Source organism: Rhinolophus sinicus, chromosome 16 (genome assembly GCF_057876585.1).
Source record: "Rhinolophus sinicus isolate RSI-liver-muscle chromosome 16, RSI-T2T, whole genome shotgun sequence".
In the NCBI taxonomy this organism is placed as follows: Eukaryota; Metazoa; Chordata; class Mammalia; order Chiroptera; family Rhinolophidae; genus Rhinolophus; species Rhinolophus sinicus.
In genome coordinates, this window is record NC_142516.1 from 36,735,920 (window position 1) to 36,757,734 (window position 21,815).

General features: G+C 42.7%; 1 protein-coding gene across 1 annotated transcript; it reads right to left on the minus strand.

Moving 5' to 3' along the window:
• Positions 1-8,789: 8,789 nt before the first annotated feature.
• Positions 8,790-21,294, minus strand: IDNK (IDNK gluconokinase). The gene is made up of 5 exons (XM_019750151.3): positions 21,137-21,294; positions 19,164-19,194; positions 18,731-18,817; positions 10,158-10,201; positions 8,790-9,439 (listed from the first exon to the last, which is right to left on the minus strand). The coding sequence occupies exons 1-5, from the start codon at positions 21,184-21,186 to the stop codon at positions 9,094-9,096; spliced, it is 558 nt and encodes a 185-aa protein (XP_019605710.2). The 5' UTR covers positions 21,187-21,294; the 3' UTR covers positions 8,790-9,093.
• Between the last annotated feature and the right edge of the window lie 521 nt (positions 21,295-21,815).

Here is a 21,815-nt window from a genome sequence, read left to right on the forward strand (position 1 = left end):
CCTGTTAAACAGGAGAGCCTTGATTGCTATTGGCATGTCAGTGGGTGGGATTGACTCAAGCTGACTTGCTGTGGGGTTTCGCCGTGTCCATAGACTACGGTCTGCTGTGTGAGGGGCTTACTGCACTGAGTGGGATTTGCCCCAGCAGGCTCAGGTGCCTGTTGAGACCACCTTTTGTGTGTGCCGCTTTGTCTAATTGGGCAGTGCTCTGCTATGGTCTGAAGCCAGCCTCCAAATATGTTGGTTCTGGAACCTCTTGGGAGGGGCTCCAGTGCAGTCACACGTCAGCCACTGCCTGTGATTGGCCAGGGGCTACCTGGTAGGAGCTACAAAGTGATCTGCCGTTGTTTGCTGCCTGTGCTAATCCTGGAGGCACATGGGAGAGGCCATGCTGCAAACCCAGGACACCGAGGACGGCTGCCACCAGTGCCAGGCCTGGAGTCACTCCACAAAAAGCCAATATACCCAGAGTCCTGCTGCCACCTGCCAGCTCCCTTAAAGGTTCAGCAATTGGTAAAGCCTCAGGCGATTCACAAGTTGGCTGAGGCAGGGTCTGAGAGAGTCTCTAGAATGGGAAGAGTTGTAGTCACCAAGTTAATGTAGAGTCTTGTTTGGTGTTAGTGCTGAGCCTGGACTCAGCACTTTGACTCAGCAAAAAAGTCTCAGAGCACCTTGAGGCCAGTCGCTGCCCACCTGGGGCCCGTGGACTCTAGTAGTTTTCCAAGAAAGAGTGCAGTGTGGCTGCTCACACAGAAAGTGCCTCTGGGGGTGTGGGAGTTGGGTAGGGTAGTGTCCCAACTGAGTCAGCAGGGCAGAGCTCACCAAGCCAATCAGAATCAGATTTGTCCATAAACATAAGGGGTGGGCTCAAAACAGGAAAGATGGCACCTGCCTGCTGGCTGCACAGGGGAAGCACCTTCTCTCAGAGAAAATGCCTCCTCTCCTCCAGTCCTTCCCCTGAAGCCACACATCTCAGTCTGTCCCCTCTATGTCTTCAAGGCCCCCTGAGTCACCCTTCCTCTGCTGGAGACCCAGGTGAGTGCCTGCGAGCGAGTCTGTGCACGGGCCATTTACATCTGGGTTTGCTGCAGCTTTCTGTCTCACCCAAACGGTTGGAATCCATACTGTTTTTCACAGCCAGGTGTTGCAAGGGCTCTTCTTCCTGGCACCGGTACTCTGGGCTGGGGATCCTGGTGTGGGGGACTGGGGTCCCTCGCCCCTTGGGGAGTGGGGAACCTCTGTAGCCGAGATACCATCCAGATTCTCGGCCGCCATAGGGATGTTTGGGGCTTGTTCCCTCCAGCCCTCCTACCAGTCTTGACATAGCTGCTGCTTTATATTTTTAGTTATAGGACTTTTGTTCCGCTAGACTTAAGATGGTTCTCCAGGTTGACTGTTCTATAATTTAATTGCAATTTGAATGTGTTCATGTAAGGATGCAGCCACAGCGTTTATCTACTCTGCCATCTTGGATCTCCTTCTGATATCTTAAAGGTTAGAAAATATTGAACAATCAGATAAATGATAGCTGGCTTCTGTGTCTTCAGAATTGGAGTTTGACTTGGCTTAAATATAATAATGAAAGGGGTCTTTTGCATGGGGGGACATTAATACTATGTAAGTTAATGGGCAAATTGCAGCAAAATAGGACAGATAAAAATGTCACTTAACATTAGTGATAAAAGGGAAGCCAAGCTACATGTGTCTGTGTTCTTGACCTAAACAAAAAAGGTGGTGTGGTGAAGGCAGGGAAATCCTGCATATTGTACTTCCTCTCTTAGAGGTTAACATTAAATTAAACATGTTAAAGTCAGAAAGTCTTGCATTAAAGAATCCTGTTTAAAATTGTTTAATCCAGCCTTTTCCCTATCTTCTTTCACTTAACTATTCGTCAAGGTAATGTTGTATCCAATGAACACATTTTGGGAAAAGTGCACTTGGCAAACCTCCGTTTCTCTGGTATTGCAGGTGCTATTCTATTCTCTGGAATTTCATCTTTCTTCCTCAGCTTATGAAAAGCCTACCATTCCTTCTGGGCTCAGTTCTGAAGTCTTAAGCTTTGCCAACCAGTGATTGCTTCACTCTCAGCTATTTAACCTTTACTGTAGACTGTTGCATTTTGTTCCTCTCATTCACCTTAATGTTTTGGTGGGTTTTGTTTTCTGCTCTGAAATTTTCTTGTCAGTTGCTTAAATAACATTGTATTTCTCCTCAACTTCTGTGTCTCTTCCCTCTAATCAACCATTAGCACCCGTTACTTCAGAAAGTAAACATTGAACATCCAGATTCTTTTGCAGTTGTTAACAGTACAGCAATAAATAAAGTACTGTCCATATGGCATGTACTGTCCATATGACATAGTAGAATGTAGGGAGACAGACAATAAACAAAACACGTACATAGCCTGTTAGGTAGTGACAGTGCTTTGGTGAAAAGAAGAGTAAGGAGGCTGGTTCAGGAAAAATGTTCTTATTTTTGAAGGCCTCCATGAGAAGGTGCCATTTAAATAGTGACTTGAAGAATATCTGGGAGAGTGAATAACTTTCCGGGAAGATGGACAATGAATATGTCCTGTAATGTGAGTGTCCTGAGTGTGTTTAGAACACAGGGAGTTCAGTATGACTGGGCCAGGTGAGCTAGGGAGAAAGTGGTTTAGGGAATGTGGTTGGAGAGAGGGAGGCAGGGTAGTGGTTTAGGTGTTTGATGTGGAGGACTTAACACCCCAGTGTTTGTGTTTGCTTTCAGAGTTTCTGGTTTACTACTTCTGGGGTTGGAGAAGAACTGCATTTCTAACAAAGTTCCAGGTGAGACCTATTGGACTAGGGTGACCAGGATGGAAGCAGAGTAACTGTTAGGAGGTAGTAATCTTGGTGAGAGATCGTATGGGCTTAGGCTGGGTTGGTAGCAGTGGAGGTGGTAAGAGGTAGACAGATTTGGAGTATGTTTTGGAGGCACAGCCGGGATGATTTTACTGACAGATACAAGTGTGAAGGTAAGAGCAAGAGAGGTATCAAGCAAGGCAAAAATGTAGAGGGGCACATATGGGGAGGAGTATAAATCAGAAGTTTAGTTTTGACACGTTAAAGTGGGATGTTCTTGATTGGCATATAAGTGCAGGAAAGGAGAAGGCAATTGGAAGAGAAGTTCAGCTATAGCCAACTTACGCAGTTGCCTGTGTATGTAGCTAGTAGTTAAAGCCCAGGAACTAGGTCAGTGGTTCTCAACCAGAAGCAATTTTGTCCCCCAAGGGACTTTTCGCAATGTCTGGACATCATGATGGGACTGCTATTGGCATCTAGTGAATAGAGGCCAAGGATGTTGCTAAACATTCTATGATGCACAGGACAGTCTCTCACAACAAAGATTGATCTGGTCTATAAAGAACATCCAAAAAATGGAAGGATATACCATGCTCATGGATAGGAAGGATTAATATTGTTAAAATGTCCTATTACCTACAGCAGTACACAGCTTCAAAGCAATCCTTATTAAAATACCCATGGAATTCTCAGAATTAGAATAGATAATCCTAAAATGTATGGAACTGGAAAAGATCCCAGTTAGCCAAAGAAACTTGAAGAACAAAGTGGGAGGTATCACACTCCTGAGATCAAAGCTACAATAATAACACAATGCAATAATAATACAATATATACAAAGCTACAATAATAAAAACAGTGAGGTGCTGGCGTAAAAACAGATATGTAGATCAATGGAATAAAACAGAGAACCCAGAAATAAATCCTTGCTTACGTGGTCAATTTATGACAAAGGAGGCAAGGATATACACGCGGTAAAGACAGTCTCTTCAATGAGTAATGTGGGGAAAACTAAACAGGTAAATGCAAAAAACTGAAACTGGATGACTTGCTTACCATATTAAACAAAACTCAAAATAGATTAAAGATTTAAATGTAAGACCTGAAACCATAAAACTTCTAGAAGGAAACATTGGCAGTAAAACTCTTTGACATTGGTTTTGTTAGCAATATCTTTTTGGATGTGTCTCCTAGGGCAAGGGCAACACAAGAAACAATCAAATAGGACTACATCAAACTAAAAACTTTTTGCATAGTGATGGAAACCAACAAAACAAAAGACAGCCAATCTATTGAGAAGGAGAGGATACTTGCAAATGGCACATCTGATGACCTAGATAAGGGGTTAATATCCAAAATACATAAGGAACTCATACAACTTAACACCAAAAAACCTAAATTAAAAAACGGGCAATGGACCTGATAAACATTCTCCAAAGAAGACTTACACATGGCCGGCACACATGAAAAAATGGTCAACGTCACTAATCATCAAGGAAATTCAAATCAAAACCACAATGAGATACCCCCTCACACTTGTCAGAATGGCTATCATCAAAAAACAAGTGCTGGCGAGAATGTGGAGCAAAGGGAGCTCTCTTACAATGTTGGGATTATAAAAGATGCAGCCACTATGGAAAACAGTATGGCTATTACTCAAAAAAATTAAAAAAAGAGCGGCCATATGACCCAGCAATACCACTTCTGGGTATTTATCTAAAAAACCCCCCCAAACACTAATTAATTCGAAAAGATGATATGCACCCTTATGTTCATCGCAGCATTTATATTTACAAGTTAAGGCCTGGAAGCAACCTCGGTATCCATAGATGAATGGATAAAGATATGTGTATATAAAATGGAATATTACTGAGCAATAAAAAAGAATGAAATGTTACCATTTGCAACATGGATAGACCCAAAGGACGTTATGCTAAGTGAAATAAGTCAAATAATAATATGTGAAATAATATGATTTCACTTACATGTGGAATCTAAGAAAAACAAACTGAATGAATAAAACAAACTAGAGAACAGGCTGATGATTGCCAAATGGGTGGGGGGCTGGGGGTTAGGGATGAAATTTTTTAAAAATAAAAAATGCATGGATTAAAAAAAATAGTACAAAACAACAACAATAAAATTGTTAATACTGCCAAGGTTGAGAAATCCTGACTAGATGACTTTTACAGAGAGAATGTTGATAAACCCTTTGGGGAGACTGAGCCCTCGTTTAATGTGCAGTTCAGGGAGCTTAGAGAAAACCAACAAAGGAGATCAACAAGCAGATAGTAAAGTGAAAACCAAGAGTTCCTGAAAGCAAGAGAGGAAACTTTCACAGGAGCTCCCAGTATAGTTTCCCTCAAAAGACCAAAGCTGAATGGGGGACCTAATTCTTTAATGGGATAGAAAGTAGTTGCTGTGTATTCAAGCTAGATTTTTTTTTTAAAGAAAGTTATTTAAGACACGTTCTCCACTCCTTATACTTTCCACTGTGTTGTGGTTATCTAATGCTTCATAACAATGCTGCCCCACAGCTTGCTGTCTTAGAACAAAATCAATCATTTATGTTATTGATGAATGAACAATTTTGGCAGGGCTTGGTGTGAATACCGCTGAGGCAACTTGACTGAGTCTGGAGAATTTACTTCCAAAAGGGCTCATTTACCTGGCTGTTTCCATTGCTACGTGCTTGCCTCTGGGAGTGCAGTTGGGATCTCAGTTCCTGTCTGCAGGGGCCTTTCCACAGCACTACTTGGGCTTTCTCACAACATGGTGGATAGGTTTCAAGAGCAAGTATTTCAAGAAAAATGAAAGCTGTCAGGTTTTTAAGGTCTGGGCCCAAAACTGGCCCCGTGTCATTTCTCCCATGTTCTAATGGTCAAGCAGTTTTAGCTTGCCCAGCTTTAGGAGTCATAGGCCCCGCTGCTTGATGGGTAGAATGTCAAAGAATTTATGAATTTGTGACTATTGTAATCTACCATATAGTATGATCTCAAAAGGAGGGAAAGGTTGGAGGAGCACATTTTTCTTCAGTGTTCACTTTTTTTCCTGAGGAAGTAGACTTAACTGCTTGTTGAATATTGTAGAAGGAACTAGGTAGGTACAGTTGGCTCAGCCCTTTTTCCTGGGGAAGGTCTCTCCAAAAGGTAGCATGCATTCTAGCCTGCTGTCTTAGCATTTAGTAAGTTCAGTGAAATAGGCTCGGCTCTTGTGGAGAAAGCCTGTGGTTTTCTTTTTTGCTAAAAATTGTAATATAGATTAACAATTTACTATTATAACCATTTTAAGGTGTATAATTCAGAGGTATTAGGTACATTCACAGTGTTGTACAACCATCATAATCCTCCAGAAATTTTTCATCACCCCCAAAGAATACCATAGCCATTAAACAATCACTCACCATTCCTCCCTTCCCCCATCCCCTGGCAATCACTGCTCTGCTTTCTGACTCCGGATCTACATATTTTGGATATTTCATATAAGTGGAATTATGTAGTATGTGACCTTTTGTGTCTGGTTTCTCTCAGCATGTTTTAAAGGTTCGTCTATGTTGTAGTATGTATCAGTACTTCATTCCCTTTTATGGCTGAATAATACTCCATTGTGTGGATGTATACCACATTTTATTCATCTCTTGATGGACACTTCCGTTATTTGGATATTGTGAATAATACTGCTATAACATCGGTGTATAAGTACCTGATTTGACCTGGCCAAGGATTGGGGAGGGGTGGAATGAAACCCTGGCAGGGGTTAAGAAGGAAGACCTATTAGATAGAGCCCAAAGACTTAAGATTCACATACTTAGAAGGGGTTCATAAGCTACTCCACCGTCATAAAAACAGATGTGGGAGTTTTTGTCCTATGGTCACACTCCCTCAGACTCCAGGGAATGACAAGAGCTAACATTTGTTGAACAGGTCATGTGTCAAGTTTTGGTCTCAGCACTTTGCATGTATTATATCAGTTCTTACAACCTTATGCGGCAGGGAGTGTCCCCGTTTTATAGGAGAGGAAAATGTTTAACTGGAACTTCTCCAGTGGTGGGGAGTAGGAGGCAAGATGGAGAGTCCTGCCAGAGGGGGTGGTGACTGGTATTTGCAGGATTGAGATCTTTCATTGGTATCTATTTTGAGCCACTACAAACAGTTCTGGCCTGGCCCTTCTTCCTGGGTCATAGAGGCTGGGCAGGGGTGTGGTCAGGGCCGGACGGGGAGCAGCATTCCACTGCCTTTGACCCAGGGATATATGACCCTTGGCTGCTGAGGGGTTCTCAGGACTTGGAGAACAGTTTGTGCTTATTCTGTCCCCCTCGGCCGCCAGAGGGCAGTACTGGCTCACTTTGTCCTCCCTGTGGCTGTTTTTTTGGGAACATGACCAAGGTACCCAACCTCGCCAGACTCAAGGCCATTGTTTTTTTTAAAACAAGTATTTTCTAATGCCCCCTCGCCATCTTGAAGTGGAACTATTTGCTAATAAAGCTTACCCAAGCAAATAATAAATATGATGCCTAACTAAAGGACAAAAAAAGGAAAGTAACTTGTCATAAATGAATGGGTTTCGATATGTAATGCTTGGAGGTGGCTACACTAGACACACAATGGAGCAGTTGGGTGCTTGCGCCTGTCGATGGATCACTGAATGAGCAATACAAATGCAGGTGGATGTAGGTGTGTTGTATTCATGACAGAAATACACCGTGGTTTTTCTGAAGTGATAAACAACTTTTGGTAAAGTTAAAAATAAAATGGAATACAGTTGTCCATTTAGAAAGAGAATGTTGCAGTCTTGGAAATTTCAGTGGATATTAAAACTGCAAAAAAATTTTTATATATAAAATAGATTCTGTGCGCGCTCCTATAATTATAAACAAGTTTTTTCATTTGGTCCTACATGAATGTCCAGTGGGACATTTGAAAACCAATTCTTTTTTGTGAAGGACCACCTTCACTGAGAACGCTGGCCTGTGCCAGAGAAGATGAGATGCCTGATCTTTTCACCCCTGAGTGTAAGTGACCAGAGAGCCAGGGCTTTGTGTTCCAGGTCCTCAAATCCCCCAGAGTGCCCCTCACAGTACCCAGGATGGACTCACTGACAGTGGACTGATTGAGTCCTTTCTCTGGCTGGGGGTGACTCTGATCCAGCTGGAGCATGTTGCCTGGACCCTAAATATGAGGGCTGATGTAAACTGAAGCCAGGCAGGAGGTGCCCCAGATAGTCTGGCCTCCACAATTTCTTAGGCAAGGTCTGTCCACCCAGAAGGGCCCTTTAATCCCCACGGGCACCCCACACAGGTATTCTATTTGTAGTGCCCAGGACAAAAACTGCACGTCCTTGTGAAAGAAAACAGGTGATTGGTTCCAAAACTTTCTGGCCAGAGCCAACCAGTGGCCCTGCAGAGTGGCTGGGTCCTGCGGTCCAGGTTAGCATAGATGGATAAAGAGCCGTCTTCCTGGAGCCCCGTGGGGGAAGGGCTCAAACCCAGCCCTTGCTGGCCAGAGTGGAGCTTCCCTAGCTGGTGCCCAGTAAGCTGCCTGCCAGCAACGCACCAGCACCTCCAAGCTCCAAGCCTCACAGGCCAGCGACCACTGGCACATCGCTGCCCATCGGAAGGTTTCGTTTCACGTCTTGGCCATAGCAGCTCTGGCGTCCTTCCTTGCACGCCAAGTGTGCATCACTGATGGCTTTTACAGCAGGAGGGCAGGTGCGCTGATCTCCCAGCTTTACGGCCTGGTTTCAAAGAGGTCTCTAAAATAGGGACGGGCAGACTGGGTCAGCAAGTCCCACACTTCATTCACTCAAGTTCCATCTTTGCAGTTTTCTATATTCGTGAACTACATATGCTTTTTATTTACTTAATCTTGAAATGACCGAAGGACAGAGGATTAGGTGTGTGGTATGAAATGACTTGCTGCTGAGCGGTCTATTTTGGACACATTTATGCTCCAAAGACCAATTTCCAAGGATAGCCAGGTTTCATTTATTTGTCTGAAGGCAGCATGATCAAGAGTATTCTAAGTAAGGTAATGATTTCAGCATCGATTATATAATGTCCTTTGATCATTTGATTGGGTGTGCCAGAGCGTGATGACAAGAATATCACAAAATTCCTAAAAATACACCTGAACAAGCATATCACGCATTGTGGTTTGATCACCTTAACTAGAATTTAGGATACAGTATTAGCAAGGCTGCTGGAACATGGTTTGGGATAGAATAGAAATGTATGCCTAATTCTATTCTGGACCACTGATACGGAATGACTTACATTTCATTTTAAAACTTTCAAAATTGTAGCAATTACCTCTGAAAGATCTTTGTCCACATTGATTTGGATGAAATTTTCTGGAGCTGATGGGGGCTCCAGAATATCGAACTGGGATTGCAATAACTCAGGGGGCATAAAATGTCCTTTTCTTTGGAGTAAGCGTCCAGAGATGACCTCAAATGACCCACTCAGATGGACCACAAGGAGCTTCACCTCAGCCAGCTTTTCTTCCTTCCCCGGCTCAGCACGCTTCCGAGGTGTGCCATCTTTTCCTCGTATTAAGATGTCTCTGTACACTTTTTTCAGAGCTGAACAGGCTAGAACCACATGCTGTCCTGTGGCTACATCTCTGTTAAAAAAAAAAACAAAACAAAAGGGCAGGGGAAGAGGAGGTGCTAAAGAATAAAGACATTTAAAATACTTGATGTCAATTCTAGGTTGTAGTCCAGGCCTACTTTCCTGCCAGTGGAAGGTGTTACAAAATGGCAGTCAAGTATCAAGCAGTCCTAGCTTTGAGGTAAAGATCTACTAGTGAACTGATCCATCTTGGGCGAGGTATGCACCTCCCTGAGCATCAGTTCCCCCCTGTTAAAGGGGGCTACTCACAAGATCTGCCCATAGAACTGTGGTAAGGAAAAGTTACAAGATGCTTGCTAAGAGTTGACTCGGCTCCTGTGGATACAGGATGTGGCTCACGTGCAGCATGCTATCATTTTTTGTGCACTTTGTATGTACTGTTCTAAGTGCCACCCGTGCTTCATCTCATTAATTCCTCACAATAATCTGTGACCAGGAACTATGTTTATCTTCGTTTTTCAGATGAAGAAACAGGCTTACGGAAGCCAAGTGGCTAACCAAGACGAGCTGTCTAGGGTTATCTCCAGGACCAGACTAAATGACACTTCTGTAGCTGGTTAAAATCATTGTTGATTATTTGATAGAAACACATTCCATTTCTGGAATCCTTTATCATCAGTCAGTTGCGATTTCAAGGGTGTATTTTTTCTCTATATTTTCTGATGGGTCTGTTCTACTCACTGGCTTATGCCAAGGCCTGATGCTCTTACCTTAATAAAATGTCATGCAAATTGCAGAGCCATGGAATCCTGTCCTGAAATTAAAGCAGACACAAAATGACTTTTCCAGGTATTGTTTGTACAGAAGCATAGTTAATCATGTTTGTCTATGCTGAGGTCCAGAGAGATCTTGGTGGTGTTGAGAAGTAGGCCATACACTTAGGGGGCAAGTCACTCGGCAGTTAAGCAACAGAAACATTTTCCTGGTTCAGACACCAGGGGCTCTTTTCACAATAATAAAAGTTGCCCAGTATGTATCTCCCCCATCTTAATCTCCCTGTTGTATATATGTTTTCCCTCGCTCTAATGTGTTTACAAATCTCCTTTTATTGTATTGCATGATTCTGTAGGTGCCTCTGATCTGAAATGCAGGGAGGTATTTACAGAAACCCTTATGTCAGCTATCCTCGGTCCTTTTCTTCGTATCTTCCAACATCAAAATTCCCCTCAAGATTAAAAGCATTGTGAGAAATTTTTATTTTTCCAAAGAGAAGACAGAAGTTTACATAGGACACCCACCCTACAGTGTTTCACACAAAAAAATCTTCCTGAGACTGTTCTTTCCTCCTTCCTAGGGTAAATACTGATTGACCATAATGCATTAAATAAAAGAAACACTTTATTATGAAAATTTTAAATATACAAAAGCAGACAAAATAGTACAAAACAAACTCCTGTATACTCATAACAGCTTCAACAATTTTCAACTCAATCTTGTTTTATGTCCCAACCATTTCTCCACGTGTGCCCCACCCTTTATTTTTGTGTTCTGGACACATGATACATTTTAAAATGTTATTGCTTTTACATATTTGATTACTACCATTTTATTGAGGATTTTTGCATTTATATAATTGAGACTTGTATTTTTTTTCCTTGTATAGTCTGTATTAAATTTTGGTATCAGGTTATACTAGCCTTATAAAATGAGTAGAGTAGCTTTCCCTCTTTTTCTATTTTTCTGTATTGTATGCCATATGTTATTGTTATGGAGTAAATGTTTCTCCCAGAATTCCTGTGTTGAAGCCCTAATGCCCAAATGTGATGGTATTTGGAGGTAATTAGGTTTAGATGAGATCAGGAGGGTGGGATTAGTGCCCTTGTAAAAAGACCAGGAAGCTAGTGCACACTCTCTCCTGCCAATCCCCACGTGAGGATACAGTAAGAAGGCAGCGGCCTTTTGCAAGCCAGAAAGAGGGCCCTCATCAAGAACCTGACCATGTTAACATCCTGATCTTGGACTTCCAGACTCCAGAACTGTGAGAAATAAGTATCTATTGCTTAAGCCAACCATCTGGGCCTGGGTCCTCTTTTGAGGGGTATTTCTTGATTATAGATTCAGTTTCTTTAATAAGCATCATTGTATTCAGGTCTTCTATACTTGATTCAGTTTTGGTAACTGCAACACTGTGGATAGCAGGAAGAGACTACACATATAGGCAGATCTTTGGACCCTTCTGATTCTCGAGCCAAATGCAGCATCTGCAAGGTCATGTTTTCATTTGTGGGGGGAAGAGACTATGTTGTTTCCCTGAGCATCCTCTCTGCCATCAGATCACTGTCATCCAAACCCATTTTCCCACAGTAAGTTATATTTTCTACGTAATAGTCCATTTTTATCTAACTCTTCAAATTTACTGACATAAGATTGTTCATGACACTCTTTTCCATTCCTAATTGTGCTTTCTTCCCCTCTTTATCAGTCTTCCCAGAGATTTGTCTATTTTTATTTTGCAGTTTTTACTCCTCACCCACATAGGTTTATATTCCATTAAGTTCAGCATTTATATTTGTTACATTCTTTTAGTTTTTTTTTCCCTACTTGAACATTTAGCTCATTACTTTCCATTCTTATTTTTCCAGAAATGCATTCAGAAGCTGTAAGTTTCCTCCTAAGTAATGTTTCAGCTGCATCCCATAAGTTTTGGTTGGTAACATTTTTGTTGTACATTTCTAAATATTTTATAATTTCCATTATGATTTTTAACTTACACATTTATATATTAATTTTAATGTTCAATTTACTTATTTTGATAGTTTCCAGCCATGTTAGTGATTTGTGAGAATTTTTATTATTGATTTTTATTATAATTCTTTTTCATTATGGTAAAGAATGTGATTGCATGATATTCTTTGGAATTTGTGGCAAATTGTGCCTGTGGCACTAGTATCAAGTGATCTAGCACATGGTCAATTTTTATAAATGTTCTATATGTATTTGAAAAGAATGTTTATTCTTTTTTATTAATGCTTATGTCAAACTTGATATATTTGTTTTCTAAATCTTCTATATCTTTAATAATTTCTTTTGTCTGTTCGATGTATCTTTTTTCAAGAGAGATGTTTTCAATTTTCCCCCGAGACTGAGAATTTGACAGTTTTCCCTTCTGTCTTTATATATGTCAGAAAAATGTCTTTATTTTGCTCTTAAATAAGAGTTTAGTTGATGAAGAATTCTTGGTTCTCTATTAATTTTTGGTTCACAGTTGTCCCTCAACAGTTTGAATACTTATTTCACTCTCTCTGAGCCTATGTTGTTGAAAAGGTGCTCTTGGTATATTGGGCAATCCTTTAGAATATGTATTTTTCTCTTTAGTAGCTTCTGGTAGGAAAAAACCTCTTTGATGATTTGCGTTTTTACTATTTATCTTGTTCAAGACTCATTTTGCATATTCAGTCTGAGAACCCATGCCCTGGAAAATTGTGAACTACTACTCTCTCTTTGAATATTGCCTTCCCCCCACTTATTCTGTTCCTGGATTCCCTTTAGCTGTATGTGAAACTCATTTTATCATACCAGGCTCTTAATTTTTCTTGAATGTTTTCTAGTTCTCTAGCACTCTTCTGTACTCTAGGTAACATCCTCCCATCTGCCTTCTAATTCGCTAGTTCTCTCTTCAGTTGTGTCTAGTTTATTGTTTAATCCACCCATTGGTTATGTTCATTTCTAGTATTTTTATTTCATTCTTTTAAAAGTTTTCCTGTTCTTGTCTTCTATTTGATTCTATTATGTCTATTTCTTGGAGTGAAACATCTTCCATTTGTGCTTTTGCTGATTCTTCCTCACAGTGGTTCATTTACTTGTATGGTTTGTAATTTCTGATTGTAAGCTCATCTTTCAGATTTTCTTTCCCAGTGGGAGTGCTGAGTTTTGGAAACATTTCCATAATAGTCTCAGCAATTCCAGACCAGCTTTATATTTTCAGTTTGGTATCTTCCATATAATGTGAATTGGGTGTAATGAGGTCTTTGGTTCTCAAAAATGACTTTTTCCCACCTGTGGTCCAGGAGAGGTAGCCAGATTCTTTGCTGCTTCTTGAATCCAGCAAGTGGAAATATTTGTAATCTTCACTCAACAACAGTTTTCACGACTTATGCAAGACACTCAGGTTCAGCTCCATGCTTCGTACAATCTTACAGCTTCATTCATCTCCCTCTGCACAAATGTCTCTATTTGTGCTTTAAAAGAGGAGATCAGTCTCTGTGTTATTTTATGGCTTAGGAATAACAAATATGTTATTAGAAATAACAAATATGTTATTTCATTTAACTGAGTATTGACTGTATTCTTTACACTTTCTACATGCCTAAAATATTTCATAATAATGAAACAAATTAAAAATAACAGAAAACATGTTTGGGTAATGAGCTTTCTATCCTGTGTACAAGGATATGAACTCTTATTTTGAATCCATGCTTCTTAAAAAAATTATTTTAATAGTACCTCAATATATGCTTTAGTCAAGAAAAAGGCACATTGGTTCATTTAGTCATAATAAAATTCCTCAGAAGCTCCACCATGAAAACTATAATTAATAAATGGAAATATAAAACTATTTAAATAAAAATAGATGCTTTCAGACATTTGCCAAATCAGAACATATGTTGACCAGTCTAATCACTGTGCATCTGTAAGGTCTGGGTTCATTGGTCTCAAAAACAATGTGAGAAAGTTGGAGATAAAAGAGAAGCACTTTGACCTTTATCCCTGAAGTTTCCAAGTATTGAGTCATAATTAAAGGATTGGGTTTCTTCCTTGAGAATCACATGGGGCCACACGGAGAAGGGTTTTTCCAAAGCAGCTCCAGAGACTATCTAGATTCCTGTGTGGAAGGCAGAATTCTCATACCTGGTCGGCATCAGGCCAGGCCACAGCATTACTCGCCTCAGATACCCTTTAAGGCTTAGGCCCTTACAATGGATATGCTTATTGAACGCCTCACATCTCCTTCCTACTCTCACCCTCATCCTCACTTTTACCCTTTCTCTCTCCATTTAACCAACCCTGATTCACTTCTTATGCTTATTTGTTCTATGGATTATCAGGTACTTGAACCTACTATTAGGAAAAGTGGGGTCTTTGAGGTTAGAGAGACTCCCTTCACTGTGTGGCTTTGCTCAAGTGAGGTAACTTCTCTGTGCCTCCCTTTGTTCATATGTAAAATGGGGGAACATAAGTAATTCATTGAGCTTCTTTGACATTTAAATAAGAGATGGAGTAGACTTGGTTTTAAATATTACTTTTGGCTGATTTAATAGTTGAGATATTTATTTCCAACTTTGAATTTTTAAAAGAGCTTTAATTCATGAATTTGTCATGCAATGGGATTTAATTCCACAAACAATGAATACTTAATATGTGCAAAGCAACATGTCGAGCGTTGGGGATGTAAAAATGAACGGTGTAGTCCTTGTTCTCAAAGGGGCCACAGTCTGGTAGAAAAGACAGATAGGTAGATGACCAATTAAATTATCCACAGGGCAGGGATGGGAGCTAAAAGAAATAGACTAAGAAGGGCTATGATAGCACAGTAAGGGGGGAGATCAATTTTGATCAGGCCCTAGGAAGGCTAAATCTTGAAGGACAAAGAAAATTTCAATTGAAGCAGCACCTGCACAGCAGAGAGAAGGGCATAGTCCAAGACTGAGAGTATCAAGACGGTGTCCCAAGATTCCTGAGCACATGGATGAGGCACATGCTTAGCACTGGTAAACAGGAGCTGTGGACATTGATAATGTGAAGAAGGTCAGGAGACACTGTCAGGATGAGATGGTCGAGACCCTGAGTGATCTGCTACACCGTGTGCACTTTACTGTAAGGGTGTTAGGGAAGACTTGGACACGAGCTCCACATTTTATGTTCATAATGTTTGTGAGAAAGAGAGAGATAGAGGTCTCCCCTTTACAGAAATAGGAATTGGGGCAAGAAAGAGGAGACATTAGGGCAAATTCACTCAACTTTGTGAATAGTTACTATGGACAATAATAAATTATGAAAGTCACACACACAAAAAGAGTCGTAGTGGAAAGACAGGAAACATAACCCAAATGGGCATCTCTGCTGCTGGATCTGATGTTCAAGGTCATCTCATTTCGGACACTCCTTTCATGCAAGGGTGAGGGGGGTGTGGAACGGTGTGCCCACCACCACCAGCCCAGTCTTGGAAGTAGTGGGCACAATGTCAGGACATCATGAGGACGGAGGAGGATTCCTGGGCCTATGGTTTCAATGATCTGATGGAAACATCTACAGAAATAAAATATCCTCTGAAAGGGGATAATGTTTAAAGGAAGAAGGGGAGGTGGAACGCAGAGGACCAGATGGAGGCAGAGTATGGCCAGCACTGTTAGGGGAGGCAGAGGGGAAGGGAAAAGTGGGAGGGGAGAAGGAAAGAGGGACTGTTTTACTTGGTGCAAAAATGTACTTAAGACCACAGAGGAAGGAATGCATGTAAAAAGAATATGTACCCCCAAAAAGATAGGAGGAAAACCTCCAAAATTCAATCAATAGGTATTTTTGGCAGATGAAACCAAGAGTGATTGATGTATTCTGTGAAAGAATTTGTCAGCACTTTCCAAATTTCCTATACAGGACAAGTATTACCTTTATAATCAGGAAAAACATTGCTCAAAAAACACCTCCTTTAAATAGACTTTGAAGTCTGCTCAAGTGTCACTGCGGGCTGCCAGGACAGCTTGGACCTGGCACATAGTGGGGCCTCTTGGAATAGCAGCTTGGAAATTCATCATGATGCTAATAACATATCTTTCTAGACCAGTGCTGTCAAATAGAGCTTTTTTGTGACGGAAATGTCCTATGTCTGCACTGTCTGGATTGGTAGCCACCAGCCACATGTAGCTCTTGAACACCTGTAATGTGGCACTACACCCAGGAACTAGAGTTTACATTTTACTTAATTTTAATTAATGTACATTTAAATAGCCTTAAGGAGCCCTTGGCTTCTTCAAGTCAGGTTCTTTCTCTTCACACCTCAGTCCTCTGAGCACAAAACCCTCCCCAAACCTTCCTAAGACTCTTCCCCAGGCAGAACCCCTGCCTCCGCCTAGGACTCTGTACTTGATCCTCATCACAGTAGCAAAGAGGGTGGGGCTGGTTGCCAGGGTGATCAGTGTTAGCCCAGCTATGACCCACACCTTCACTCTTAGAATGGCTTGGCTCATGTCAAGACTATAAACCATCTGCTGTTCTACCTTTTTCTCTCCCTGTCCTGCATCTCTCTAAAGTCTGGCTAATTTGCACAGTTTCTCCTGAATATACTGAGGAACTCGTTATGTTTCTCCCGGTAACTAATAACCTTGTCTTCTGTACAATAAATTACTCTTCTGAATCCTACTCCCCCTCTCCCCATCCATCCTGCCCACTTAACACGCCTCACTTGTGAATAACAGGAAGGATGTTTAAATGCCATTTTCAAGGATGTTTAAATGCCATTTGGGTTGCTGTACTTTGTTCTTTAACTTAACTCTTACTTGCAACTCACCAAGGAGAAAAATAACACGGGCACAGCACATTTTACATACTCCATAGAAATGTCATATACACATGTCTATACAGATATGATACTAACAACAATAATAAATAAGTGACATTTACTGAATGCATTGGGTACTTCTCTGTGCATATTTTTTTTTGTATTATCTCATTTAATCTTCCCAAGAACCCAATGAAATGGTACTATCCCTACTTCAGGGGAGGAAAATTAGGCACAGACAGACTAACCCATTTGTCAAAGGTCACACAAGCTTAGTGGTAGAGCCAGGTTATCTACATTATGTCTATTATCTCTAGTATAATATCAGTATTATGTTTAAATTATTACTCTGTATTTCTTTTATAATTCACTCCTCCTATCTTCTAAAGTCAAATGTTACAAACTTAACTTTGATGGTTTAAGGCTTGAATCACTGCAAACTCAAGCTGTACTCTCTGAAACAAAGAGAAGGACACACCCTTAGAATGTTCTAGAATTGGACCCACTAATGGTTTACTGATTCAAGTCCTTCAGGGCAGGACACAGGGAAGAGAGATAGTTGGGACACAACTGGGCGTGAGCCAAGTTCATAGTAAGTGAAAGCAACAGTGCTGGTCGTTGGTCAGTTCCATTTCTTCCTGCCCTTTGGACACACTTGACATGTGGGCCTTTGATCCCAGCTCAAAGTTGCCCTGTGGACCAAGACCTCAGCCCTGCCCTCATAGTGTCTCCTGGGCTACAGCTAGTTAAGCCAAGGAATCCACAGTTTGTAACTCTGGCTTCAGAGAGACCCTCTAGGAAAGGGCCTCATGGTGTTGCATGCAGGAATGAAGTGCTAATCATTCATTCCTTCTCTCATTCATGCATTCACTCACAACTATGCCACAAGTATTCTCACATTTACTGTGTCAGGCTCTGAGATACACAGGGGTTAATAGAAATGGCCAAAGTCCCTGCCCTTTTGGCAGTAAAATCTAGTTGCAGAGATAAATATTAATCAAATTCTCACACCATCAAATGCCAAGTTGCAACTGAGACAGGGGCAATAAGGGATGAGAGTTTATTATAGGAGGTTTTACTTAAGTAGGTCAAGGAGGACTTCCTTAAAGAAGAAGCACAGGAGCTGAGATGTGCAGGATGAGCAGGGTTAACTCAGTGATAAGAGGAAGGAAGCACCTTCCAGGCAGTAGGACTAGCAGATGCAAAGTCCCTGGCGAGGAACATAGAAGTAGAAGGGACTGAAAAAGGCCACTATGGCTCCAGGGGAGATAGGGTGGGGGTGCCTGGCACCTAAAGAGTAGAGTGGGGTAGGGTCAGTCTGTCCTGACCACGGACATTTAGGAGTTTAGTTGTTTGGTCTTTACCCTGAGATCAGTGGGAAACTTCCAAAGGGCCAGATTTGAATTTGCAAAGATCACTGTGGATGGGGGTGGATGCCACAGTCTGGTGATGGTGGTAGGCTGATAGAACCTGGGGAGAGAAGATGAACTTCTCCACGTATGAGGCTCTCTCAGGGATTATATTCTGCAGATAAAAATTCTTCAACAAAGTGTTCTGGCAGCTCCTGCCCAAGCTGGGGCAGAGGGTGGGTGCAGCATCACTCCTGATGCTGAGTTGAGAGAGAAGTTCAGGGCCAAAGTTAACATACATGGAGATCTCACTGTGCGTCTGGCTTGTGGAACGCTGTCCATGTTATGTCACGACTCAGGAACGGAACTACACCAAGTGCTGCAGAGATCCCAACCTGTGTCGCCCAGCTGGAATATTTGTGTTGGAAATAGCTAACATTACCTGATCATTCAGTGGAATCCCGTTTCTCATCTTCATTCGATTTTCCTCCGGGTGATAGTCATCTGCGTCATAGAATTTCCATCCTAGCTGTAAGAACAAAGTGAAGGAAAGGCACATGTGGCAGGTAGGGCTGCCCGCTCCTGCCACCTTCTTCGCCACCCGCAGCCTCAGGGCAATCCTCCAGCTGCAGGAGGAAGGATGCCTGGAATGCCACTTCACATCCCCGCCCACCCGGCTACTGCAGCCCCTTTTTCATTCATCACTACAAGTAATCACCAAGGAGAAAGACAAAATGGTTCCACTGGGTTTCACAAGCCCTGTGGAGGTGTCTGTGGTGAGTTTTACAAACCACTACAGGCCAGAAGAGAGGGAGGGGAAAGGAAGGGAAGCAGTGCCATGGAACTCCTACCCGGAAGGCATTAGAACACGTTACCTCGCCTGCCAGCAGGGCGCCCACCGTCGATCTGTGGAGAAGACACAGATGTTCAAACGACTGCCCTTTCTTGGCCTGCGCGGTGCCTCCCTCCATCCAAGGATGGCTGCCCGCGGTATTAAAACACCAATAAACTTAGCATATTGAAGCAGTGAGAGTGATGCTCTTGACCCTTGAGTCTAGAGCATAACTTTTCTTCAGGAATTTAAATAATTATCCACTTACCAATTATTTTTTCCCCATAAAGCAAGATATAAGAGCTCGTTAAAGTCCTGAACTTCTTTCTGAAATTTTTTCATCCCTGTCCTATAGATGTTTATTTTTTGAGAAAAATACTGAATAAAGTGATCAAACAAACCTTGAAATCATTGTCGACTCCTCTCTCCCCCTCTCATACCCCTACATCCAGTCCATCAACACATCTTTTTGTTGGCTCTGCCTTCAAGATACCTCCAGCATATGACCACTTCTCTTTACCTACATTGTTTTTCTGATCTCCCCTCCCACTCAGCCATTCCCTCTACCTATGATGCCCTTTCTCCAGCTATCCATGTGGCTGATTCCCTCACTTCTTGTAGGTCTTACTCGAATACCACTTCCTTAGAGCAGCTTTCTTCACCATCCTGCCTGGCATTTTGTTCCACTTACCTTCCTTTTATTTTCCCCTAGAGCACCGACCGCCACCTGGCACATTATATTACATGTACTTATTCACTTACTATCTGTCTGTCATACTAGAATATAAACTCTTTGAGGACAGGAATTTCATCTGTTCTGGTCATTATATCAGTGACATAGTGTAAGGATTGAGCTCAATAAATATTTACCGAATACATGAATATCATAACCATAATTATAACCATATAAATCATCTGGTTCAGATCCTCTCCCTCCGTTCCATGGCAGAGAGGGGTACTGCCCAAGCTCACACAACCAGCAGCAGTAGAACCAAGACCTAGGGCTGCAGGTACATCTCACCAGAGAAGCAGTCATACATTCTCCAACTTGTCAACTCATACAACAGTTAGGGAGTTTCAAACTCCATGTCTTATTTTCATTGCAGTTAAGATTTCCCAAAATTATTTTAACGTCTCACGATTAGAGGCTAAAAAAGGCCACAATTGTGTTGGAAAGCTAAATCTACCTACCTGCAACAAGAAAGAGCCTAATAATATACACCTGAGCACATGGGCAGTTTCTGATTCAGAATACTACAGGCCTTTGAAGATTATCATATTTTAGTTTAGTTCCGTCTTTTACTGTCTCTGGTGGAAAGCTGCAGTAGCTCTTTCCTGATAAAGGGCACAGTTAGATTTTGGTCTAATCAGGAAGCCAAAGGCTAGCGCCCTCAGCCCCCAAGTTGGCCAGACGGGGTGGGCAGAGGTTTTGCGGTAGCCAGTGTTCCGCTTTCCTCCCAAGCCTGCAGGGGCCTCCCTCCGTATTAACAGCTGTAGCTGATAAACACTGATCAAAGAAAGGGGAAAACAATAAACCAGGAAGCTTAAATTCACGTTCCGAAATCTAATCAGAAAAGGCCAGGGCCTCGCGATGAGGGAGCTGCTGCTCTGCCCAGCCTGACAAAGGTCGGTAGGAGCCGAGGACCAGGTTTGTCCCCGCGCTTCGAGCCCTGCACCCCAAACAAGAGCACTTGTGACCGCCCCAGCCGCTCCTGGTGCCAGTAGAACCTTTGCGCCCCAGCAGGCACCCCTTTCAAGGGGCTTTCGCTAGAGCCTCTCCGGGTATAGAGACCCCGGGTCTCGGACGTGGTCACGGGCTAGGTGCCCCTGGCGAGCAGGTTGGAGGGTGGGGAGAGGGAGCAGGTGCCCCGGGCTTCAGTTTCCTCATTTGCAAAGAGGAGAGGGATCTCCCCAGGGCCTTCCCGTCGCCGCGGGCCCGGAACGGAGACCGGTCTGGCCTCCACCGCCCCGCGCCGCCTCCCCGACACACCCCGCGCCCCCGGCCCCGGGACCTACTTCCCCGAGCCGCTCACGCCCATGACCAGCACCGCGCCGGGCGCCGCCATGGACCCCAGTCCCGCTCCTTCCCGCCGTCTCCCGGGGCCCGTCTGCCACGCCTTCCGGGCCGCGGAGGGCGGAGTAACACGCGGGCGGGACGAGTCGTCCCCGCCGCCGCAACTTGTCCCCCTTCACCGCCCTGCACCCGCCGCGTCCCCCGCCCGCCTCCCGGAGCCCCTCCACCTGCTGTGCTCCCTCGTCCCTGTCGGCTGCAGGTCTTACTCTCCTGTGCCTCCTCCACAAATGGGAGTAGCTCTTATTTATTTAAAATATTACTATAAAAAGAATAAGCAGAAAATAAATTCACACTGCCCCACACCATGTGGCAATAAGCGTACATTCCCAAAATGATCCCCGTCCCGCGTAGATGGTTATGAATATTTTATGAAATTGGGATGTGCTGTACATAGTGGTTTGCAACCTGGCAATTTGTCACAGTAATATGAGGCGGACATCTTTTGGACCATGGTGGCACACGTCATGGCTGTATGGCTCTGCTATACAATCCGGCTCCTGTTCTCGGGTAAATTACTGAAGGGGAAGGAGAACCTCTCTGAAGGGCCCATTTGCTTTAAAACAATACATTAATTATATGTCATTTAAAATATTTGATTTAAAGCATTTCCAACGACCTTCT

Bases quoted from the DNA above. Each gene is read 5' to 3' on its own strand.
- IDNK (XM_019750151.3), bottom strand. From the start codon at position 21,186: ATGGCGGCGCCCGGCGCGGTGCTGGTCATGGGCGTGAGCGGCTCGGGG. The intron at 10,202-18,730 runs GTAATGTTAGCT...CTTTAATTTCAG, and splicing joins GGATTCCACTGAATGATCAG to GACAGGATTCCATGGCTCTG. The intron at 9,440-10,157 runs GTAAGAGCATCA...TTTTTTTAACAG, and splicing joins TTGCATGACATTTTATTAAG to AGATGTAGCCACAGGACAGC.